This window comes from Aethalodelphis obliquidens, unplaced genomic scaffold (assembly GCF_003676395.1).
Source record: "Aethalodelphis obliquidens isolate GAN/ISIS:26980383/991018 unplaced genomic scaffold, ASM367639v1 scaffold36, whole genome shotgun sequence".
In the NCBI taxonomy this organism is placed as follows: domain Eukaryota; kingdom Metazoa; phylum Chordata; class Mammalia; order Artiodactyla; family Delphinidae; genus Aethalodelphis; species Aethalodelphis obliquidens.
This window is the reverse complement of record NW_020837980.1, coordinates 18,281,951-18,306,397: the sequence shown is the minus strand read 5'-3', so window position 1 is coordinate 18,306,397 and position 24,447 is coordinate 18,281,951. Positions and strand designations below refer to the sequence as shown.

The following is a 24,447-nucleotide window of genomic DNA, read 5'->3' as shown; positions in this document are numbered from 1 at the left end:
TGCAGAGGGTGCAGGTTTGATCCCTGGTCGGGGAACTAAGCTCCCACACGCCGCATGCCAGGCAGAGCGGCCAAGAAATAAAAAAAGACACCGGTCACCGGAGGGGCTGCCCGTCTCACACATTCTCAAAGGGCAGGTGGGCCACCTGCTTCCTGCTGCAGTGCCCTTCTGCTTCCGGGATGAGTCTGGGACTCCACACTCCAGCTGGCCACTGTCTACTTGTCCGGTTTCATCTCCCGCTGTCCATGCTCGGTGTCCACGCTGTACTGATGGGCAGGGCTGTCACAACCTCTGTGCCTTTGCAAAGTCTGTCCTCTCAGCCTGGAAGGCCCTCCAGGCTGTCACTCGCCCTCCTGCTGTTCCAGCTGAAAAACTTACTCTTCCTGGAAGCCTCACCCCCCGGGGGAGGGCTACCCTGAATGATGCGGCCTTTCATGCCCAGCTGTGGCCCTGTGTGTTCCTTCCTTCAGCATAACATGTAACACAATGCATACATTTGTTTCGCTACATCCATCTCTCCTCCAGACCGAGCTCCTTCGAGGCAGTTTTCTTATGAGTCCCTAGCATGTTATATAGAAGTTCATCTGCAGCTGCTAAATGGCTGTAAAAAACATTGAGATTCCTTTCAGGCGTAGAGACAGAGTAGCATCTTTCTCATACATGAGTTCCATTCCCTGCAATGCTTGGTGTGTAGTTGGCTCTCAGCTGCTTCCGGTTCAGTTTAGTAATTGGGTGGAGAAGCCATGATTAGCAGGAAGCTGGCCGGAGCTGAGGTTGAGTGAGCCCCTCCATTCCATGAGTGTAATGACCTGAGGACATAAAATTACCCTGTGTTTTTCTCCTCCAACTCAGATGCTTCTTTTTTTTTGGCTGTGCCTCGCAGCATGGCATGTGGGATTCCCTGACCAGGGATCCGCCCATGCCCTCTGCAGTGGAAAATCGGAGTCCTAGCTGCTGGACCGCCAGGGAATTCTTCCTCAGATGCTTCCTTTTTTGTTTGTTTTAAAAGGCCACTTCAACCTCACCTGGCGTTTCCACAAGGGTCCACTCGCTTACAGGTTTCCCAAGGGAGCAGGCTTATTTATTTTTTAAAAAGTATTTATTTATTTATGTGGTTGCACTGGGTCTTAGTTGTGGCTTGCCGGCTCCTTAGTTGTAGCACATGGGCTCCTTAGTTGTGGCATGAGAACTCTCAGCTGTGGCATGCATGTGGGATCTAGTTCCCTGACCAGGGATCGAACCTGGGCCCCCTGCATTGGGAGCTCAGAGTCTTATCCACTGCGCCACCAGGGAAGTCCACTGCGCTTCTTAAATGGGATTTCATGGAGGGCGGGGGGCGGGGGGCGGGCAGGTGGCACCTTCCATCTTGCTGGTGAGGAAGTGTGGGGAGAGAAAGGGGCAGCCTCTGCCCTGAGGTTCTACAGCTCCAGATGCTGAGGTGGCCTTGGTGAAGGGGTCAGAGCACCAGCGCACTGGGAGAGCCACCGCATTCCCGGTTCAGTCCTGCAATCAAGGATGGGGTCCTGGCGGCGACGGTTGGGCGGGAGAGGGAAGCGTCCGCGAGGACTGGTTCTGGGGCTCCCAGAGGGAGGCAGACCCAGGCCCCTCCTCATGGAAAGTGACCTCTGCCGGCCTTGCAGCTGAATGAAGGTGCTCTCCAGCCTCTGGAACAAGCGCCCTTATTGTGAGCCTCTCTCTTCTCATTTCCAGTCACTTGAGCTTCCCTTCTGTGTCCCTCAACAATGCCACCTGTCACTCGAAGCCAGGTAACACTCAGAGGAGGAGAACTTGAGTTGGATTGTACCTGGGTCTCCAGACCCCCCTTATGGTCTTCCTCTCACTGATTTCCAAGGGCCTCAACCTTGTTCTCTGGACCATCAGCAAATGAATTATTTCAGCTACTGGGTCCCTCCCTGTCTTCCTTGGGGGCGTCTCACAATTACTCAGCCACCCCGCCCTCCTCAGTCTACCTCCCAGCCCTACCCCACCTCTCAGACAGCTGGACCCGCAGGGATTCTGGGGCAGCGCAAGGCACCCAGGGCTCAGATTTTAAGAGGGCGCCCACTCTCAGGGCTGTGTTGGTGTCACCTTAAATGTTGTGCCCTGAGTGCCTCACCCCAGTCCTGGCTTGGCGCTGGGCTGGCTACTGATAAAGGGATGGGAGGAGGAAAGGAGGTTAAAAGGAGGGTAGAAGGGAGCATGCTAAGAGGACAAGGTGGGAAATCTGAAGTCAACAGAAGGGCGGACACTCATGGGCACAGGCGACCAAGGGCAGGGCTTCAAAACGCAACCCCATAAAGCTGTCCTGCACGCAGCCCTGGACCCGCCAGCCTGCCCGCCAGCCGGCACTAGGGAAGGGGCGACAACAGGAGAAACAAAACACATGCACCCCTTTCTCACTAGGTTTCCCCGAGTTTCTTGTGGACGTTGGAGGTAGGGGGATGTGGGGCAGATCCCCACAGTGATGAGCCCTCTGCTTTCACTGCCTCCTCCAATTTGACATCTTTTTTTTTTTTTTTTTTTGCTACGCGGGCCTCTCACCACTGTGGTCTCTCCCGTTGTGGAGCACAGGCTCCGGACGCGCAGGCTCAGCGGCCATGGCTCACGGGCCCAGCTGCTCCGCGGCATGTGGGATCTTCCCGGACCGGGGCACGAACCCGTGTCCCCTGCATCGGCAGGCGAACTCTCAACCACTGCGCCACCAGGGAAGCCCTGATATTTTTTTCTTGATGTCATGAACCTCACCCTAGCCTTGGTGATCCAGACCCCTAAAATGCCAGTGCCCGAAGAGCCCTTAGAAACGGCTGGTCCAGGGCTTCTGAGCACTTGAACTGTGGCTGGTCCAATCTGGTCAGGGCTGGAAGCATAAAACACATACTGGGCATTTGAGGATGTAGTTTGAAAAAAAAAAGAATGTAAAGTAGCTCATTAATAGTTTAAAAAATATTGATTACATGTTGAAATGATAATGTCTGGGGTCTCTTGGGTTATGTAAAATACATCATGAAAATTAATTCCTCCTGTTTCTTTTTATTTCTTTTAATGTGGCTGCTAGAAAGTTTAAATTACACATGTGGCTGACCTTCGTGGCTTGAATGACATATCTATGGGATAAGGCTGAATTAGTTCAACTTCCTCATTCAACAGATGAGAAAACTGGTCAAGAGAGGAGACCTCATTTAGCAGATGACACACACTAAAAAGCACCGTCATTTCCAGTCCCTGACAATCACACACACATACACACGCACACGCACACGCACACGCACATGCACGCCTAGGAGCCTGGGAGAGGAGCCTGTGGACTTGAGCTGCAGGCCTCAAGGGAAGTGTTCCAGGACTCAAGACATTGGCTGTGGTTTCTTGAGAGAGAGAAATAAAAACCTAACAAAGGTGGAGGCACTGTCTCCAAAAAGTCACCTTTAAAAAGACTGGAAACTTGGGGTGTGAGGAGACGTGAGGAGAAAGCCGGGGAGCCCTAGGCCCCCCCGTTCATTATATGCATAGTATCCCAGGTAGCTGACCACTGTGCTAACTAAACAGCACCTTAAAAGCACACAGCGCCCTCCTGCCAGGCAGTGGGGTAGGGCCTTGCCTGAGGCCAGCACCCGGGAGGCAGCCACTCAGGGATTGTCTGACAAGTCAATAAAGACAGGTTTCAGTGGCACTGGCTTGATCATGGCCAAGGAGTGGGCTGCGGAGGGAGGGGGAACCAGACACCAAAGGCAAATTCCTTTATTTCATAATTTTATCTGGCATCCACATTCTCCCCCACCTGCATCATCAAGGCTTTAAGAGAGGTAGGAAAGTAGAGAGGGAAACATCTCCCCATCTCTCCGCACTGGGGCAGCCTTCACGGTGCCCGTCTGGGGACAGCTCCGACGGCGGAACTGCAGAGCTGACTCTGGGCCCAGGAAGGAGGCTTTCCTTGGCTTCACCTGCCTAGGCTGAGGAGATCCGAGAGGGTGGCCAGCTCCTCCTGTCCCGGGCCTAGCTTCCCAGGGGCCCCAGGCTCTGCAAGCTGTCTAGCCCTTGCCCTGGGCGCACAGGAGTGCCCGGAGCGAGGGCAGGTGTGGCTCCCTCCTGGAGGTGACAGCAGGCAGGACGGATACTGAGCGGTCCCCTCTGACTCCTTTCTCTACCCCCCCGCACCCCCCACCCGCCGCCCTGGGACGTCCTGAGCTGCTGATGCGCCGGGTGGGGCGGGTTGGGTGCCTTGGGTGGCCCCTCCCATCACCACCACCACCTATTTCAAGGGTGGCTGTGCTGCTGACGTCAGGCGGCTTTTGGCTCATTCCCTGGCACGGGGACTTTATTTTCATAACAGCAAGCGGTGCAGTGGAACTGGAATAGGCGTGTCCTCTACCCCACCCCACCCTGACCCTCCCCCGCCCCTCGTGCCTCTGCTCACCCCTTCTCTCCCTCCTCCCGCCGGCGACAGCCGCCTTTATAACTGCTCCGCGCCGGGAGGGCGGGATTGCTGCCCGCGGGCTCCGCTAGCACCGAGGGGCTGCTGTGCTGCCTCTGCGCGCGGGAAGCAGCGCCAAGTTCACTCGCCAAAGCCAAGGTACCAGGGTAAGTGAGGCGCACTGAGCACAGAACGCGCCCGGCCTCGGGATTGCAATCCTTCGGGGCGGGGGGGGCGCGCGGTGGGGGTGGGAGAGCGGCGCTGGGAGGGGGGATACAAGAGGAAAGAAACCCTGATAATGGACTGCAGCTGGCTCGGAGCAAAAAACAATCCCAGGAAAGGAATTCCTGTAGTTTAATTCAATTCAGATCCCACACCCCCATCCCATTCCCAGGCTAAGAGGCAGAGAGCAAAAAGATAATCAGGATAAATAGTTTCTGCTCAGACACACTGAACAAACTGAGTAGGTGGAATCCTGGCCCGGCAGGTGAGCAGTTCTGGGGTCAGTCTAGGGGAAGAGAAAAGTAGGAGGAAGATCTTAGAGGAATGGCAGGGAATTGCGTGGGTGGGCAGGAAGCAGGAGATGGTGACCACTGCTACTTTCCCCAGGTACTGTAAAGTGTCCATTTATTCTGTCCTTCCACGACAAGTGTGCCCTTCTGAATTTTGGGAAGTAGATTCTGGAAGCCGTCCCTTCTCTTGATGTGAGTGTGGCCCTCAGCTCTGCAGCATTCCCTCCTCTGCTGTCCCTTGAGTTGCTCTGGATCCCCTGGGTTGAATGTCCAGTAATAGCCCACTTTCAGGCACCAACCAGATGGGACTCGGGAATGGGCCCAAACTGTCCAAGATGGTCCCTTAAACATCAATGGGGGAAGGAAGGGGAAGCAGCTCCGGTTCAAGGAATTTGAAGGACTTTCCATTCCTGACTTCTTTCCAGACTGAGTTTTGCCTCTGAGGGTTTTGTAAACGCCACACCTGTTGAAGGGTTTGGTTGAATCGGCCAGGCCTGTGGGCTCATTCCTGAAGGGGAATACTTGAGCCACTTCAGATAGGAGGGGCCTGGGGAGGGGTGAGGATAGGGGGGTCAGAACTCCGCCCTCCGGTCTGTGTGCTGGCTTCTTCTAGGAGAGGGAAGAAATGGGGGGGGGGGGGCGGGGAAGGAGGGCCAGCAGAGGTGTCACCCAGGGAAGAGGCTGCTCTGGGGTGTGAAGAGGTAGGTGGGTGCTCCAAGGACAGATGGGAATGAGCGGAACTCAGAACGAGCTAACATTCCAGGGAAGCGCTCTGAGCCTTGAGTCAGGAAGCCTGATTTCTCATCCCAGCTCTGCAGGCCATGTAGCTGTGAGGAGGCCTGGGCTGGGCCTTGAGTTCCTCCTAAGGGGTCTTGGAAAGGCCCCCGGCTCCTTCCCGGGGCTGAGATTCTAGCCCTTCTCTATCTGTGTGTGTCTCTTTGGGCGTCCTCATTGGAGTCTGCTTCTTTGTATTCCACTCCTTGGTGGGAATTGAAGGTAAGAGGGCGTGAAGAAGAGTTTTGACTGTGATTTTATTCTCATTCTGGGGGTTTGTCTTCAGGTCCACTGCTATTTAAAACTCCACAGACTGAGCTGAGGAAATGGGTAGGAAATGATGTGTTGGTATCATAGGGCCTTAAAAACAATGAATCGAATAATAATTTTCCTTGAGGAGTCTCAAATTTTCTGAGTAGTTTGGTGTTTTTGCTTCTACTTATATTCCTATTTTTATTGCCTGTGGTCAGATTATATACATTTCTGTGCATTATTCCTGTACATTTCTTATTTCAGGCTTTTTTTTTTTTGGTGTGGTCTAGAATATGCTGTTTCTATAAAAATTCCATGACCACTTCTATAAAAGAAATCATATAGAGAGGGCTGGTAAACTGCATTCCTGGCTAAACACTTCCCACAGTCTGTTTTTGTAAATAAAGTTTTATTGGAACTCAGTTATGCTCATTGTCTGTGTATCATCTATGACTGCTCTCAGCTGCAAACAAATGGCCTGCAAAGCCATTTTCTAAGTTCCTTATTATCTGGTCCTTTGCTGATCACAGATATAGAGGATCTGAATTATATGATTAATAGTAGAGATCTAATAAAATATGAAGATAGGACATATTAAAGGATCCATAGAACATTTATAAAAATTTACCATATTACTATTTGCTTTTTCTATTTCATCTGCTGAAGACTGATAAAGAACTATTAAAGTTTCGGTAACTATAGTATTTCTTTTGATTTCTCCTTGTATTTCTGGTAGCTTTTGTTTTAGGTATTTTGGTGCTGTATTATTCAGTGCATAAAAGTTTATGATGGTTGTATCTTCAATGTGGAGTATTCTTAATTACTATTAAAAAAAGCTTTTAGGTCAATATAATAGCTTTTTGTCTTGACTAAACTTTGTGTGATATTAATAACTCAGCTCTTACTTAATTTTCTTACCTTGAGCAAGCTATTATTTAACTTTGTACCTGATACATGATACTTGCTAAATAAACATATCTGTTATTGTTCCTTTTTTTTGCACTTATTTTCATTTTTTCCTTTCTTTTGCTTTCAACTTTTCTGACTCTTGTTGTTTTAGGTGAGGTTCTTATAGGTATAATATGGTTTAATTTAGTCTTTTCAAAATAAAAAAATACCATTTACATTTATTGTAATAAGAGTTGCTTGCTATTGTCATCTAATTTTTGGCCATGTGGTCTGCTCTCTCTATCTTCCCCCACATTAGATAGTCTATATTGTATTTTTAGATACACTGAGTGTATGGTAGTACCATTCTCAGGGTTTAGAAACAAAGGCTTGTAAGGAGAGGTAAGTTTAGCTCGGGAACATAAATATGTTACCTTCATATGCTGAAATGAAATACTTGAAAGAAGGTGTCTTTGAGGGCTTTGAGGTGGTATACCAGTAGAGACCTTCACTTTATCCACCTATTTCCTGGAAATTTCATATCTTAAAATTCTGGGCCTAAGAGATTTAGTAGTTTCACTCAAAATCTTAAGTTAAAAAAGGGGATTTCAAGTATTTTATTTTATATTTCAGTAATTTATCTAAAGTTCACATGATTGTTTAGAACAGAGGAAGATGGTAATACCTCCAAAAGTGAATAAATTGGGATGAACACTGTTGTTATACTTGTTTATATCTGCCTGTGGTGGAATGATGATTTATTTTCTCCCAGTTACTACATAGAAATTCAACTCAGTGATGTTATTCAGATGTTATTCATAAGCTGTTGCCATGATGCATCACTTTTATGTCATCAGAATACGGATGGCTCACCCAGAAGAGGGGATCCTGGACATTTCCCTGTAGACAACTTTCCATTTACGGCTAATCCTTCACCTAGGGCAGAGAAATTTCTGTGGGGCTCCAGCCTCATCTTAGAGCTCAGCCTAGATAAAAATATAAGGGTTAGCATCAGCACATATTCAGCTCCCCAAATTCTTCCTCCCCATTACTCATACTTGCTCATGAATAACTTGCTTTGAGTTATAGTCACGCTCAGTTTTAGTCCAGAACGTTTGCTCAACAACCACTGTGCAGAGCACATAGGGAGATACCAACACATAGAAGACTTGCTCTATTTCCTTAAGAAGCTTGTTATCTGATAGGCGAGTTAGCACTGATATTAATGTATAGTATATGACATATATATGGAAAAACTTGAGCACCGAGAAATACTTAATTGTAAAAACTATGAAGAGATCTACAAATTTAGAATGAGATGGGACTAATAATTAAAAAACCCTCACGGTAGAGGTAAGTTTGGGGTCAAGTTTCTACGAAACATGGTACATGAATTGTGACTAGGAGAAGGGTCTTTCTGGCAAGGAGAATAATGCATGATGAGGCAAAGAGCGACTTTGCAAGAGAGGGTCTTGGATGAGCTCCAGTTCCCTTCCAGATAGAAAATACTGTTGGAAGTTTTGCTTACCTTGCACAGATGTGGGGAGGGGAGTTAGGAAACCAGGAGAAAGTGGATGGGAGGACCAGTTGGAGAAAAGCCTTGAAGCTCACATTGAGGCTGAATCTGTGATAACAGACAAAAAGGCGCTGAGATGCTTTTAATTACTATGCTTTTAATTATGCATTTAATTAATATGCTTTTAATGATTTATTTATTTTTCTTTTGCTATGCTTTTAAGTTGCTAAACCCAAAGATTCCTTCCCACGCCTTCTCTTCTTTGCTGCCCTTGTAGCATTTAACTCCATCGACCGCTCTTTGGGAAACTGCTCCTGGACTTCTAGGAAACCAGCCGGGCTTGTTTCTTGTACTAACCCTGGCAATTTCCTTTGAACAATCTTTGCTGACTCCTGCTTCCATGAGACAGTGTCCCGGGGTTCTGTCTTTGGCTCTCTTGCTGCCGTGCAGGCTCCCTGTGTGATCTGGTCTCCTCCAAAGCCTTCCGATACCTGCTATGAGCCCGTGACCCCCCCATCTGTGCTCATAGCCCAAACCTCTCCTGAGCCTCAGACTCACACGTTCAAGCACGCAGGCTCAGCACAATCTGGTGTCGTGGAGCCTGGCTTTTATTTAAAATTTTTTTTGGCCGTGCCACTCGGCTTGTGGGATCTCAGTTCCCTGACCAAGGATTGAACCCGGGCTGTGGCGGTGAAAGTGCTGAGTCCTAACCACTGAGTCACCAGGGAACTCCCAGGAGCCTGCCTTCTAAGAGCCAGGTGATCTTGGGCAAGTTATTTAATGTCTCTGTTCCTCTGTTTCCTCCACTGTAAAAAGAGGGCATAATCTGGCATGAACGCACACACACCCCTCACTATATATGAGACAGAAAACCAACAAGGACCTACTGTATAGCACAGGGAATTCTACTCAATACTCTGTGATAACCTATATGAGAAAAGAATCTAAAAAAGAATGAATATATTTATAACTGAATCACCTAGCTGTACACATGAAACTAACCCAACATTGTAAATCAACTATACTTCAATTAAAAAAAAGATCTTAGTTCCCCGACCAGGGATCGAACCCGTGCCCCCTGTGGTGGAAGCGTGGAGTCTTAACCACTGAACTGCCAGGGAAGTCCCCCCAATTCATCTTAGATTTAACAAAGTTAAACTGGATATCTCTCCTCACGAGCCTGTATTTCTAAGCTCCATTTGGTTCTCCCTTCTTAAAATCTCCCACCATTCCCTGCCCATCTTTCAGGCCTCATCTCCCCCTGGTCTCCTCTCTAAAGTCTTTTTTTTTTTTAACACTTTAGGTAGAGTGGGTCCCTGTTTTCCGTGTGCCCTCAGCATTCCTGCACACTCTGCAAGCCTTATTTGTATGTCAGTGTGACTCTGTTGGTGCTCCTAGGGGCAGCGGCCACACCTTCTGTCTGCGGGTCTGCATGATTCGTACACTTACCACAGCAAATGCAGGGAGATTGACCAAATGCAGGATTGCTTATTTTGGAGACTTCTTGGATGTGGTTTAAATAGAGAGAGGCTTGAACAGACTTGTGGTTGCCAAGGGGAGGGGTGTATGGGAGGGATGGATTGGGAGTTTGGGGTTAGCAGATGCAAACTATTATACAGAGAATGGATAAACAACAGGGTCCTATTGTATAGCACAGGGAACTATATTCCATATCCTGTAATAAACCATAATGGAAAAGAATACGAAAAAGAATATATACATATGTATAACTGAATCACTTTGCTGTACACCAGGACCTAACACAGCATTGTAAATCAACTATACTTCAATTTCAAAAAAAAAAAAAAAATAGAGTGAAGCTGGAGTCAGGGAGGAGAAAAGCTTCAGAGAGCATAATAGTGATTTAGAGATGAAACAAAAGATTAAATTCTAATTAAGACTACTCATAAAGGGATATTCTTCCTAACTAATTCACACTGGATGTGTAACTTCATCTATCCAAGAGTCAGTCTTATCATCTGTAAAATATCACCTGTAAAATAGGAATATTAAATAAGAAAATAGATGTAAAAGCATGTAAATGAGTGAACACACATAGAAAAACATATAAACACTCAGCATCGAGCCTGGCTCATACGAGGACTCAGTATGTGACAGTAGTTGTCATTAGTTTTAATCATACTTGTATTGTGACTATTGTTATTACTACTGATTGAATGTGGCAATTCCAAGAATAGAGAGAAAATTAAAATGCTAGAAAATTGCCAATTCGCCTGGCTTGGGATGGTGTGAAGGCCCAGCTTTAACAAACACTTGAGTTATTTGGTATCATTCCCCAGGCAGTTGTCCTAAGAGGTCAGTATCGTCCTCTTCTTTATTTCTTTTTATTAAAAATATTTTTTATTGGATATAGTTGATTTACAGTGTTGTGTTAGTTTCAGGTGTGCAGCAAAGTGAATCAGTTATACATGTATCGTCTTCTTCTTTTTAGATGACTGAAGGAGAGAGATCTCATAAGGAGGAACATAAGATCAGCTCTGGGCAAGATTCAGAGTCGCGGGTAATTCCTGCTCAGATAATCTGGGGTGGGCCGCATACAGTCAGTTCGAAAACCTACTAGGTCTGGACGTAAGTAACTCCAGACACCTCCCCACCTCTCTGGGGAAAGAGGAGTCTCAGAGGTTGCAAAGGAGAAGCTGAGAGACACTTCACATGCTGGAATTTGTCCCTGCATCCCAGTCAATGCTGTGTGTCAAGGCCAGTCTAGGGCCAGTCCTGCTCTAGCACCCCTGTGGCTCTGTCTGGCAGGTGAGCGTTCACCCTGCGTCTTGAGCCCAGCCCCTACTCAGACCCTTCAACCTCACCTCCAGCCCTGGTCTGGGGTTTGGTTAGGAGTTTGCAGCACATATTCTTTTAATGACAGGAAATGGGGCAGGAAGGAGGATGAGGGGGAGGGAGAAAGTGATTTGGAAATTGTCTCCAAGGAGTTCCCCGGAGGGATGAACAGAGGAACTGGACATGGGCTCAGACCCCCTCGTTCAGCACCCAGCCCTGCTTTGGAGAGGATGGAGGTTCCAGGAGACGGTGTCCGCACACAGAGGCCGCTGAAACCCCTCTTTCCTAAAGGGGCGGAGTCACAGGGCTGGGAATTGAGCGCAGCGACTCCCTCCTTCCCTGTCCTCCCCTCCCCCTCAGCCCCGGTTTCTGGTTCTTCTTTCTCCTTTCCCTCTCCCTTTCCTCCCTCCTTCGTTTTTGTTTTTTTAACCTTTCTGTCATGCCTGGGCTCACCTGAAAAGGGCTTAAGGCAGTGCTGAGGGATGTCAGGGTCTTGGTTGTGGGTGTTGGTGGATTATTGGACGGCGGTAGTTGGCTCAGCTGCTGTAATAAGTGAAGAGGGTCTCACCCTCATGACTCAAAGTCCTTTCTCGTGTCTCAGGCCAGAGGGTGCACACGCTGAAACCTCACCATCTCCCTCCAGAGTGCAGGGTTTAGTCAATCAGGGAAGTGAGTGGGAGTGAATGACTGGATTCCAGTAAATCCCTCTGCTTACTGTCTCTGCTTGCTCAGAATCCACGCTAGAGAAGACACCTGGGGTCACTTAGACAGGAGCCCAGCCGCGGCCAGGGCTGCCCCCCGTTTGGTCTTTGTAGGAGCAAGTCCTTTCTTGGTTGGACCCTAGGTCTCTCTGCCCTTTTTTGTCTTTGCTGTGCCTCGCAACTCGTGGGATCTTAGTTCCTCGACCAGGGATTGAACCCGGGCCACGGCAGTGAGGGCGCAGAGTCCTAAGCATTGGACCACCAGGGAATTCCCATAGGTCTATCTGCCCTTGACTCTGGTTATGAGCAGACATAACCAGACCAGAATCTGGTTATGACTCTGGTCATACGATGTCCATATGACCACCAGTTCCATTTCATTTTCTCCTTCTGCTCCAGCCCTTAGGTTCTTCTCTGAGGCTGTTGGTTTAGCTCCTGGCGGTTTCTAATCCTAAATGTTGATGCTTCCCTTTTCTTCCTCAAACTCTGCTTGCTAGAAGACCTCAGCTTCTCAGAACCCTGTCCTTCGTCCTCAGCCACCTTCCTGGTGGCTCATCTGGGCCATTCCCTATGTGACCCAGCGCCTCCTTAGTGCAGACCTGCTTGTGAGTGCGTTTGGTGAGTTTGATTTCTCTCTGACAAAATTCAAAGTGCTTAGGACACTTCAGACCCGTTGCGAAATCGCTGTCATGCTGGGGAAGGGGTGGAGGAGGGTGAATTAGGTGGAAGAGGGTGGAGGAGAGGTGAAGTAGGAAGGATAATTCCAAAAAAATTAGTCACTCAGATAAAAAATTACTTTCTCAGAAGTTTTAAAAAAACCGTTTGAGAGAACTGAGAACTATGACCCCTAACTGGATATTTGATATTAAAGGGTCATCGTTAATTTTTTATTTATTTTTTTATTTATTTTGCGGTACACGAGCCCCTCACTGTTGTGGCCTCTCCCGTTGAGGAGCACAGGCTCCGGACGCGCAGGCTCAGTGGCCATGGCTCACGGGCCCAGCCGCTCCGCGGCATGTGGGATCCTCCCGGACCAGGGCACGAACCCGTGTCCCCTGCATCGGCAGGCGGACTCTCAACCACTGCGCCACCAGGGAAGCCCCATCGTTTATTTTTAAAGTGGGGTTAAGTTTAAAAGGGTTTTATCTTTTAGAGATACATACTGAAGCATATATGAATACAATGATGTCTGGGATTTCTCACTAGATTAAGAATGATCTAGTGAGTGGGATGAGGATGTAGATGAAGGAAAACTGGCCAAATAGTGGTAAGTTTTGAAACCAAATGATGGGCCTTCATTATACTATTCTCTTTGTTTTTGAGTATGCTTGAAATTTTGTATAATAAAAACAAACATTAAAAAAAGTGTTTTTTTAAACATCTTTTTTTTCATGTTTTATTTTTTTTATCTTTATCTTGGTAAAATTTATTCTTTTTTTTAACATCTTTATTGGAGTATAATTGCTTTACAATGGTGTGTTAGTTTCCAAAGTGAGTCAGCTATACATATACATATATCCCCATATCCCTCCCTCTTGCGTCTCTCTCCCTCCCACCCTCCCTATCCCACCCCTCTAGGTGGTCACAAAGCACCAAGCTGATATCCCTGTGTCATGCAGCTGCTTCCCACTAGCTATCTATTTTACATTTGGTACTGTATATATGTCCATGCCACTCTCTCACTTCGTCCCAGCTTACCCTTCCCCCTCCCCGTGTCCTCAAGTCCATTCTCTACGTCTGCGTCTCTATTCCTGTCCTGCCCCTAGGTTCTTCATAACCATTTTTTTCTTTTTTTTTAGATTCCATAGGTATGTGTTAGCATACGGTATTTGTTTTTCTCTTTCTGACTTACTTCACTCTCTATGACAGACTCTAATCCATCCACCTCACTACAAATAACTCAATTTCGTTTCTTCTTATGGCTGAGTAATATTCCATTGTATACATGTGCCTCATCTTCTTTACCCGTTCATCTGTTGATGGACACTTAGGTTGTTTCCATCTCCGGGCTATTGTAAATAGTGCTGCAGTGAACATAGTGGTACATGACTCTTTCTGAATTATGGTTTTCTCAGGGTATATGCCCAGTATCGGGATTGCTGGGTCATATGGTATTTCTATTTTGAGTTTAAAAAAAGCATTTTAAAGGTAATTCAGGGACTGTTTCTCCATCTCCCTTGAATGATTGGGGGTGGGAGGTGGAGGTGAAATTGGGGGAAGTGGGGTTCTTCTCTACATACCCACTGTCAGTTGCTCGTGGTGTTACTTGGAAAACTGGATTCACTTCTTAGTGAGTGTTGAACCAAAAGACACAACCAAGCCAAAGATCTGGAGAAGGAAGGATTTATTATTACTTGTAGCAGGTAAGGAGAGCACCGGCGATCTTGCCCAAAGCAGTGTCTCCCCAAATGGCAAAATTGGGGAAGTTTCAAGCTAAGGCCCCATGCTATTCATGAAGGGGCTCAGGCATCCACAGAGTCCAAGCTTTTGTTGACTGAAGTCATGAGGGTCAGGAAAGGTCAACACCATCACCCCTTAGACTCCAGTTGATCTGGGGTTGAGCACTTCAGGCTAATCTTTGAGCAGAGCTGGGAGTCTTTACAACTGATCTATTATCTTTGCTGTTGGTACTTCTCTTGCCTGATCACGGTTGCTTATTTCTGCGTTCTTTTGTTCCCTTAAGATCATTAATTGCTGGGACTTCCCTGGTGGTCCAGCGGTTAAGACTTCGTCTTCCAATGCAGTGGGTGCGGGTTTGATCCCTGGTCGGGGTGTTAAGATCCCACGTGCCTCCTGGCCAGAAAACCAAAACATAAAACAGAAGCAATATGGTAACAAATTCAATAAAGACTTTAAAAAAATGGTCCACATCCAAAAGAAAAAATCTTAAAAAAAAAAAAAAGATCATTAATTTCTGAAACCTGTTCATGGGCAAGCACTGTGACCAGGCTTAGATCACAAAACAACTTAGGCCAAAAATGGCTTCTCTTACGTCAAGAAAGCCATGCCTGGTTCTCTTTCTCCAGGGACCCCTTACCTTATGTGCTTACAGTGTCGGACCCTGGTCTGTGGGCACCAGGAGGCCCCAAGACACAAACCCTTCCTGCACAGCTGCACAGATGGGAAGGGCCTAGAGGTCCAAGTTGGGAGCAGGAAGTCTCTGCCCTACCATCCCTCTGTGCAGCACCAGGACCTTCCTTTAGGTGAAAACCTCATCAGTCTCTCAAGACTGACAGTCATCAAGTTCAGATTCCTTTATAATTATCAGGTAATTATGATAACAACTACCTGTCAACAAACAGCACTGCCCTGAGGGGTGGGGAAGGAGCAGCTTCTGGGGAAGGTCAGGGAGGTGAGAGAAATACCTTTCCAGCTGGACACTGCCCTTATGATTAATCTGAGAGGGAGTGAGGTGGGGAGGTGGTGAGTGAAGAGAATGCTGGATCCTGGTCCCTTCCCCTGTGACCCTGCCCTTGAATTAGACCCAGCTCTTCCTCTTCTGCATCCTCAGCATAGACAAGGGGACGTGTCCCCTCTCCCTGTCCGGTTACACCCAGGGCCAAGTGTATCAGACTTTGGGGGGCCTTGTATTTCAGGGGTTGCCTGTATCTGAAGTGCGTTTGCCTTTCTTTTTCCTCCTGTGTCTCATTCTGCACTGCCCTGGGGAGGTGGAACGTAACCCACTCTTTGCTCTGTGCTCTGCATGCAGTCGGGATGACCAGGGTGTCATTTTCCTGGAGTGGACTGCAGGTGACAGACCCCTGGCCAGGGGAGGCCACAGGAAGGTCGTGGCAGTGGTGGCAGATAACGTCCATCTGTCCATTTCTTCTACTACAGCAAGGATCATGTCTGATGTCTGTTTTCCCCTTTACCATTGAGCATCTAGAAGAGTGATTGACATGATTGACCCATAGTGGTGCTGGTTGAATGAATGGCTATATTGCAAAGTGAAACTTGCAGGGACTTCCCTGGAGGTCCAGTGGTTAAGACTTCACGCTTCCCCTCCAGGGTACATGAGTTCGATCCCTGGTCGGGGAACTAAGATCCTGCATGCCACCCAGCGTGGCCAAAAAAAAAAAAAAAGTTAAGCTTGGAGAGGCAAATTTCATTACAAAGTATGGAAGATGGATTTAAGCCATCAATTATTTAAGTTATTTATTTTATTCGAACACACCACACATATAAAATTCTTGCATCTACATAACAGTCATTCATATATGTATGTATGTGTTACGTGGCATATACATATACATCATTTTTTCCTAATGGCTATGGGAATAAAAAAATGCTGGGACACAGCTATCTCATTGAACTGAAGAGACGATTTTGCATCTTTATTTATTATTATTATTTTAGAATTTATTTATTTATGTTGGCTGAGCCGGGTCTTAGTTGCAGCACGTGGGATCTTCGTTGGTGGCATGGGAACTCTTAGTTGCTGCATGTGGGCTCTTAGTTGTGGCATGTAGGATCCAGTTCCTCGACCAGGGATCGAACCCTGGAGCCCTGCATTGGGAGAGTGGAGTCTTACCCACTGGACCACCAGGGAAGTCCATGTTTTGCATCTTTAGGGGAAGCAGGTGTTTGAATTCTGTCTACGTGGAGGAGGATGCTCGTTTGCTCTGCAGAGTCAGCCAGCAATTGCTCATTATGTGTCCCACCTCGCTGTGCTCCGTCTTGTGATTTGATCTTTTTTTTTAAAATATATTTATTTATTTATTTTTGACCGCGTTGGGTCTTCGTTGCAGTGCACGGGCTTCTCTTGTTGCAGACCATGGGCTCTAGGCGCACGGGTTTCAGTAGCTGTGGCTTCTGGGCTCTAGAACGCAGGCTCAGTAGTTGTGGCGCATGGGATTAGTTGCTCCGCGGCATGTGGGATCTTCCCGGACCAGGGATCGAACCCGTGTCCCCTGCATTGGCAGGCAGATTCTTAACCACTGTGCCAACAGGGAAGTCCTTGATCTTTTTAAAAAGAATTCTTTTCCATTGTGATTTATTACAGGATATTGAATATAGTTCCCTGTGTTATGCAGTAGGACCTTGTTTATCCATTTTACGTATAATAGTTTACATCAGCTAACCCAAACTCCCAATCCATCCCTCCCCCACCCCCTCCCTCTTGGCAACCACAAGTCTGTTCTTTACGTCTGTGAGTCTGTTTCTGTCTCATGGATAAGTTCATTTGTGTCATATTTTGTGATTTGGTTTTGAAGAGACAGGATGGAAGGGGAGGGGAGGGCGTTCTTTTTCGTCTTGGGTTGATCACAGCACCCCTACAGTGCTGTGAAGGGCCCGAGAAATCTTGTTTATAAGCATTTATGGGTATGTGGTGCAGAAATTCTGAGCTGTTTTTCCTGCTATAAGGAAAGAGGCAGGACTCTGGGTATTTTTTGCTTTTTCCTGCTTCTCAATCCTAGCTGTCTTCTTCTTGCTGATTTCTTTATACACATTTTCTCCCAATTTGGCACTAGGAGAGGCCAAGAGCTCTCACATGTGCTTTTCTATGGAGGGGGTCTCAATGAGCCTTCCCTTCTTCTCACTCTGCCCCCGCTCCCCATCCCCCCAATATTTGTCTTCTAGTCAATTCAAAAGATTTCTCTGTTGAGTGAGCAATCCTATCAGAAAAAGAAACACTAGAAAACAAAAAAGATTACATGCATAAATAGTATACAACAAATCAAAAAGAATCGTGCCATAGAAACTTATAAACAGTAATATAATTCAGAAAAAAATTATAGTTTTGTAGAGAAGCTGTTAAAACCACAGCGGTCCTGAATTTCAACATCTTATCTGACACTGGCTTTGGAATTTGAGAATCATCCATTTTGAGGAAATATACAAACTCCTTTCCCTTCCCATTTCCCAACTCATCTTCCGACGTGTGCCCTGAATCCCTAGGAATTTGATTTCATGGGGTTTGGGAAATCAGCTGGGTCTAAAATTGACATGGAGCTTGTGGAAGGAAAAAAGGCAGCAGATCTGGGAGATTAAGGACAGATGTATAGGAAGTAAACTGCTCTACCTCAAGTCGATTTCTCATTGTCCCTGAGTGGGTGAGTAGATTACCTGCTTTGTGGACCATCTATCACCTGGAAGCGCCTATCCTTCATGGGGCTGAACTAAGAGAGTAGAATTAGGACCACAAATAGCTGGTTTATGGGGCATCTGATGAGGGAAGGAAGGGGGAGGGAATATCTCAGATTGCATTCTAAGGCCAGTTAGAACTCCCTGGAGAGGTAGCACCTATAGTCGTTAAGACCAGGGATCCTCACCTAGAGCCAGGTAACCTGGATTCAAATCCTGCGTCTGCCATTTCCTGGCTGTGTGATGTTGGGCAAGTAACTTGATCTCTCCCTGCCTCAGTTTCCTCCTCTGTCAAATAGGGATAATCATTTTTACCTTATAGGATTGCTATCAAATTAAACTAATGCATATATATATGAGAAGTGATTAGAAGGGTTTCTGATTCATAGTAAAAATGAGCATTAGCTATTGGTAATATTTTTTGTTGGGTCACCCACTGTTTTTGTGTCATCCAGGCCATCCCTCCTTACAGGTAGCTAATTAAGAGCTCACTCTGGGGAATTCCCTGGCGGTCCAGTGGTTAGGACTCCACACTTTCATTGCCGAGGGCATGGGTTCGATCCCTAGCTGGGGAATTAAGATCAAACAAGCCGCAACGCGTGGCCAACCCTATGACAGGGAAGACCCCTTCCATTGCTTTTCTGGATTAGCAGAGCCATCCTTACAAACCTTAATTAAGAAGGGAAAATAATATGTGACAGCAGAGCTGAAGAAGAGGACCCAGTGGCCGAGAGGGGAAGGCTGGCCTTCCGCAGAGAAATCTACAGTTCAGATAACTCCTCTTGTCCATGAGAGAATGGAATGCTTGCAAATAATATCTGAGGCTGGGCCCAAGGTGGCAAAAAACTGGAGACTGACAAATTATGTTTAAAGTGTTTACTTTAAAATTTTTTTGGCCACACTGCCCTGCTTGTGGGATCTTAGCTGCCTGACCAGGGATCTAACCCAGACCCCACCAGTGAGAGCACTGAGTGCTAACCACTGGACCGCCAGGGAATTCCCAAAGTGTTAACTTTACGGTTACATATTTCCACGTTCACCAATTCCTAAGGAAACACTAGCCAAACATATCAGGAACCCTGGCAAGTTATTTGGGACGTATTTTTTGAGATGTGACTTTGAAACACCTCATCAGAGCCCTGGGCCCTCTGGCTTCAGGGTAAATATTAATAGAGTTAAATTGCAGGGAGGAAGGTATGAGATTGTTTCTTCCCTTCATCAGCCTTTAGAATTTGCCATGAGAGGTGGAGAACAGCTAGTAGCTTGACCTAACGTTGTAAGTTCAGGGGCAAAACCCTGGTTCAATACACAAGATAGTTTCCGAGTCGTCTTTGGTCCTCTGTGCCTGAGCTGGGGGAGATTCACCCCACCTGCAACTTCGCTTTCTTGCAGGACGAGAATGGCCCCAGATGCCCCCGACGGTTGCCGCTCGAACCTGGACCCCAGGTACTACAGGCTCTGCGATAAGAAGGCAGCCTGGGGTATCGTCTTAGAGGCCTTGGCGTCGGTGGGCGTCGTGACCTCGGTGGCCTTCATGATCGCCCTCCTGGTTTTCATCTGCAAGGCCCAGGACTCCAACAGGCGTAAAGTGCTCCCCACCCAGTTCCTCTTCCTCCTGGGTGTGCTGGGGGTCTTTGGCCTCCCCTTCGCCTTCATCATCCGCCTGGATGGCAGCACGGGGCCCACACGCTTCTTCCTCTTCGGCATCCTCTTTGCCCTCTGCTTCTCTTGCCTCCTGGTTCACGCCTTCAACCTGACGAAGCTGGTCCAAGGGAGGCAGCCCCTCTCCATGCTGGCGATGCTGGGCCTGGCCCTGGGCTTCAGTCTGGTGCAGGATGTCATCGCCATCGAGTACGTGGTCCTCACCATGAACAGGACCAACGTCGACATCTTCTCCGAGCTTTCTCCTCCTCGGCGCAACGAGGACTTTGTCATGCTGCTCATCTACGTCTTCTTCCTGATGACGCTGACCTTCGTCACGGCCTCTTTCACCTTTCGGGGATCCTTCACTGGCTGGAAGAGACACGGGACCCACATCTACCTCACTATGCTCCTCTCCATCGCCATCTGGGTGACGTGGGTCACCCTGCTCTTTGTTCCTACCCCCGGCCCGCAGTGGGATGACACCATCCTCAGTTCAGCCTTGGTGGCCAACGGCTGGGTTTTCCTGTTGGCTTATGTTGCGCCCGAGCTGCAGCTGCTCACAAAGCAACGGAACCCCATGGATTACCCTGTGGAGGACGCTTTCTGTAAACCTCAGCTCATGAAACAGAACTATGGTGTGGAGAACATAGCTTATTCTCAAGAGGGAATCACTCAAGGTACAGAGCCGGACTGGGTAGAGAATCCCTTGTGGGAAAACGGGGGAGAATCATAAGATATTATTACTGTAAGGAACATGCAAGATTATCAGGTCATACTCCCGATAGAACAGATAAGGTCCCCAAGGCTCAGATCTTACTTAAAATCATCCAGCTAGAGGGACCTCCCTGGTGGCGCAGTGGTTAAGAATCCACCTGCCCATGCAGGGGACAGGGGTTCGAGCCCTGGTCTGGGAAGATCCCACATGCCACAGAGCAACTAAGCCCGTGTGTCACAACTACTGAACCTGCGCTCTAGAGCCCACGTGCCACAACTACAGAAGCCCATGCACCTAGAGCCCGTGCTCCGCAACAAGAGAAGCCACCGCAATAAGTCCGCACACCACAACGAAGAGTAGCCCCTGCTCGCTGCAACTAGAGAAAGCCTGCGCGCAGCAGCAAAGACCCAATGCAGCCAAAAAATAAACAAATAAAAATTTAAAAAAGAAAACATCATCCAGCTAGTTAGAGACAAGTAGAACTAGAAGCTGGCCTTGGTGGTCTTTATCTAGTATGTTCTACCATGTAGATTTCTCTGAATCAAAACAAGATGGAGCAAAGGAATGGAAAAAGATTGATTAGATAAATTCCCAGAGACAAGTGGGCGAGATGGTGTTCTTTATACACGTCAACTAGGCAATCCTTCCAGAAATGTGGAGCCTTTGTAGATCTGAGTGCACAAAACCCAGCCGTGCAGTGACCACAGAGTGGGGAGAAAGCTCTTTTATCATAAACCAGTGGGAATTTCCATAAATTTACTGAGGATTTCGATGTAGCCTGAAGAGATACATTTTGTCGCCCATCCATGGCCCACAGGAGGGAGTTTTGCTCTTGTCTGGAGTCCTGAGCAGCCAGCCTGCACTGATAGCCAGAAACTATAGATCTCTTGGGTTTACATCAGCCTCTGGGTCTAATCGGGGGAGGGGAGTGGGTATGGGACAGGAGTGAGGGACCTCCAAGGCCAGGTTCGTAGCTCCAGCTAGTAAATTTCTTTGCTCTTGAAGCCTTCAGTGCAAAGCTTGCCGGTGTTTCTCGCTGCAGCCCTGGTCCCTCTCCTGCGCAGTGGAAAGAGTGAAGGGAGGGGGAGGGCCGGAGGGGAGATTGTACCACCCACCCCCTCCTGTGAATTCCCAATGGACACTCTCACTCTGTCACCTCATGCTTGGACTCTGTGTTATGGGTCCCTAACTAGTCTTCCTTCCCTTATTATTAATTCATTAATTTATTTAGGCTGTGCAGGGTCTTAGTTGCGGCACGTGGGATCTTTAGTTGCGGCATGCGGGATCTAGTTCCCCAACCAGGGATGGAACCTGGGCCCCCTGCATTGCGAGCTTGGGGTCTTACCCACTGGACCACCAGGGAAGTCCCTAGTCTTCCTTCCTTTAATCCTTCTTTCCCTTCATTCCATTGGCCATTGCCAGCCTCCCCTCCCTAAAATACTTCTCTGGCCCCTGCGCCTTCCTGCCCACACGCCTCACTGGCGCCCCCGCACCCACTGCATTTCCTGAATCCTTGATGAGGCTTTTCACAGCCTGAACCCACCACCCCTGAAGCTGTGCTCTCAGTTCAAACAAAACAAGTCCCTGCAATTTCCTGCCTGCGTGTCTGGGCTCAAAGAGCGTCTGTCCTCCGCCTGACGCGTCCCTCCTTATTCTTGCCCTTTTGCAGAGTCCCTATTCCCCAGTCTCCCTCAGTCTTTGCTCCGCCCGCCTAACTCTAGACCTTTGAGATGACCTTAGCAGAGTCTGTCTCATCGCGTAGTTATTTGTGTAGCTGTCATATATTCCGGACACTCCAGCGGCACCCTCAGGGCAGGAATCATTCTGATTAATGCTTCTATTCCTCACAATATCTTACAGACAGAGGGTGTTTAGGTATTTATTGAGTAAACTGAACAGGTAAATTTGGTGGGAAATAAACGGATTGCTTTACGTTGTATTTATTTATTTATTTAGCCGTGCCCTGCGGCATGTGGGATCTTAGCTCCCCAACCAGGGATCGAACCCAGGCCATGACAGTGAAAGCGCCGAGCCCTAGCCACTGGACCTCCAGGGAATTCCCTAAATCGTATTCATGATGAGCGTATGTGTTTAGTTCCTGAGTTTAAATCCCTCTGATTTTGGACTTCCCCGGTGGTCCAGTGGTTAGGACTCGGTACTTCCCCTGCAAGGGGCATGGCTTCCATCGCTGGTCGGGGAACTAACATCCCGCATGCTGTGTGGTGCGGCGAAAAAAAAACCCTCTGATTTCCCTTAAATACATAGAAAACAATTACTCACAGGTTCTATCCCTTCACAAAGAAAATCGTGACTTTCTCCCCCCCTGTTTGGGCAGGTAAGGAAGTGGGTAACTCTCCAGTGAGATTCTCTCTAGGTACACCTCCAGCCAGATCTGTGTCTGAAAAGACTGGTGTCAGATGTGCTTTTGGAGTGGTCCTAGGATGTGGAGGGCTCTGGAGAGGTTTTGGAAAGCATTTCCCTAGTGATTATACGCGGCTAGTTATTCATTTGTTCAACCAGTTTGGGGCTGACTGTGCCTGGGCTTGAGGACACAGTCTCCTCCACACGAAGCTGACCGTCTACCAGGGAGACAGAGAATGAAAGGGATAAAGCATCATGCTTTATAAATAACTCAACGGGGGCGAGCACAGGTGCGGGCTGTCAAGGAGGGAACCCTGACATTTACCTAATCTGCATTGTCTGTTTCAGGTACTGAAGAGACAGGTGACACGTTCTATGCCCCATACTCCACCCATTTCCAGCTGCAGGTAAATGAGCTCTTTCTCTTTTTTTCATCAGCAGTGTTAGCACCCCAGGAGCATTTGTCCTTTGGGAATAGATGATGTTGCCACTCTGATGGCCCCTAGATGCCGCCTAGAAAGGATCGCGGGTCTACTTTCCTGTAATCTGCCTCGTGGGATTAGGACAGGAGACTGGAGTGCAGGGCAGGGGAGGGCTTAGAGGAAGGGAAGGAAAGTTAGACTCCTGCCCAGCTTGGAGTGGAGAGTGCCGTGGAAATGGCCGGGAAGTGGAGTGGGTTGAACAATATGAGTGTTTTCTTTTCAGAATCGGAGCTCCCCAAAGGACTTCTCCATTCCGCGGGCCCAGTCCCGGGTTAGCCCTTACAGTGACTATGAAGGAAGGAAAGATGTCAGTTAACACGTCCCGAAGGGTGGGATGAACACAGCGAGTCAGCAGAGCCAGCGGGGAGTTCATGGGATGCGGGCTGAGTCCTGAGTCTTCCCAGGAAGCTGTACAGAACATCACAGGAAGACCTCGCCTCCCTGCAGCCTTCAGCCATGATTCTTCTGTTCTGGGGTTAATGAGGGCCGACGGGACCGCAGATCTCAGCAGCACTGTAGTTGTTTCCTTTGTCCCATAGTTAGGCTCCTTCTCTCGAGTGGGAGTCTTGGGCAACTCAGGGTGGCCCTTAACCGTCCCTGCCATCTTACACATGACTCAGGCTCCGGTCATCTGACCACACACTGGCTCATTCAGCCTCAGAAGCCAACTTTTCCAACTGTGGGCTGATTCTGTGAGAATCGCTTGGCTCAGAGCAGAGCTCATATCTGAGCAGACCAGCAAAGGCCCGTCTCTCACATCACCCCGCCCACATCTACACTGGAAGCCAACTTACCCACACCTCCCTTCACCTCCCATCACCTCCCGGATGGCAGGCGCTAAAAGTCACCCGAAATTTGCTAACCTCTGTGATGCTGCCTAACCAGGGTCCCCAGCGCCAATTCACTCCCAGACTCACCGTTGGTCCCCAGACTCACCTCCCTGCCCCCTGTGCTTCACCGGGAGATCTCCCTCCAGCCCTCACCAGCATGGACAAGCCCAGTTTCTCTCTGCCAGGAGAATGTGGGCACTGGGTTGCTCTAAGTTCTGCTCAGTGCTCTAAGCACTGATTCTTCTCCCATCCCCTCGCTCCTCAGACCGTGTTCACCCCCCGCGTTCTGGAAGTGGGTATTGTCCACTCACGGGGGAGCGTGCCTTGTAAAGTAAGTTACTCACTGTTCTTCACTGGAGATGCAATAAAGGTGTGGTGGCAGCTCTTGGACTGTTGCTGTGGCAGTGTGAGCGGTGGACACCGGACACGGGGAGAGTCGCAGGCTCGCTCTCGTCTTCACGTGGGAGCTGAAGTTCAAGGTTCA

General features: G+C 48.2%; 1 protein-coding gene across 2 annotated transcripts; it reads left to right on the top strand.

The window, feature by feature from the left end:
• Positions 1 to 4,423: 4,423 nt before the first annotated feature.
• Positions 4,424 to 24,353, top strand: GPRC5A (G protein-coupled receptor class C group 5 member A). Of its 2 annotated transcripts, XM_027129559.1 has the most exons (5): positions 4,424 to 4,575; positions 10,803 to 10,886; positions 19,324 to 20,252; positions 23,000 to 23,058; positions 23,357 to 24,353. In XM_027129559.1, the coding sequence occupies exons 3-5, from the start codon at positions 19,331 to 19,333 to the stop codon at positions 23,447 to 23,449; spliced, it is 1,074 nt and encodes a 357-aa protein (XP_026985360.1). In that variant the 5' UTR covers positions 4,424 to 4,575; positions 10,803 to 10,886; positions 19,324 to 19,330; the 3' UTR covers positions 23,450 to 24,353. The 2 variants fall into 2 exon arrangements, with proteins under 2 accessions (XP_026985360.1, XP_026985359.1); XM_027129558.1 differs by lacking the exon at positions 10,803 to 10,886 and having other exon boundaries at positions 4,425 to 4,575.
• The last annotated feature ends 94 nt before the right edge of the window (positions 24,354 to 24,447 follow it).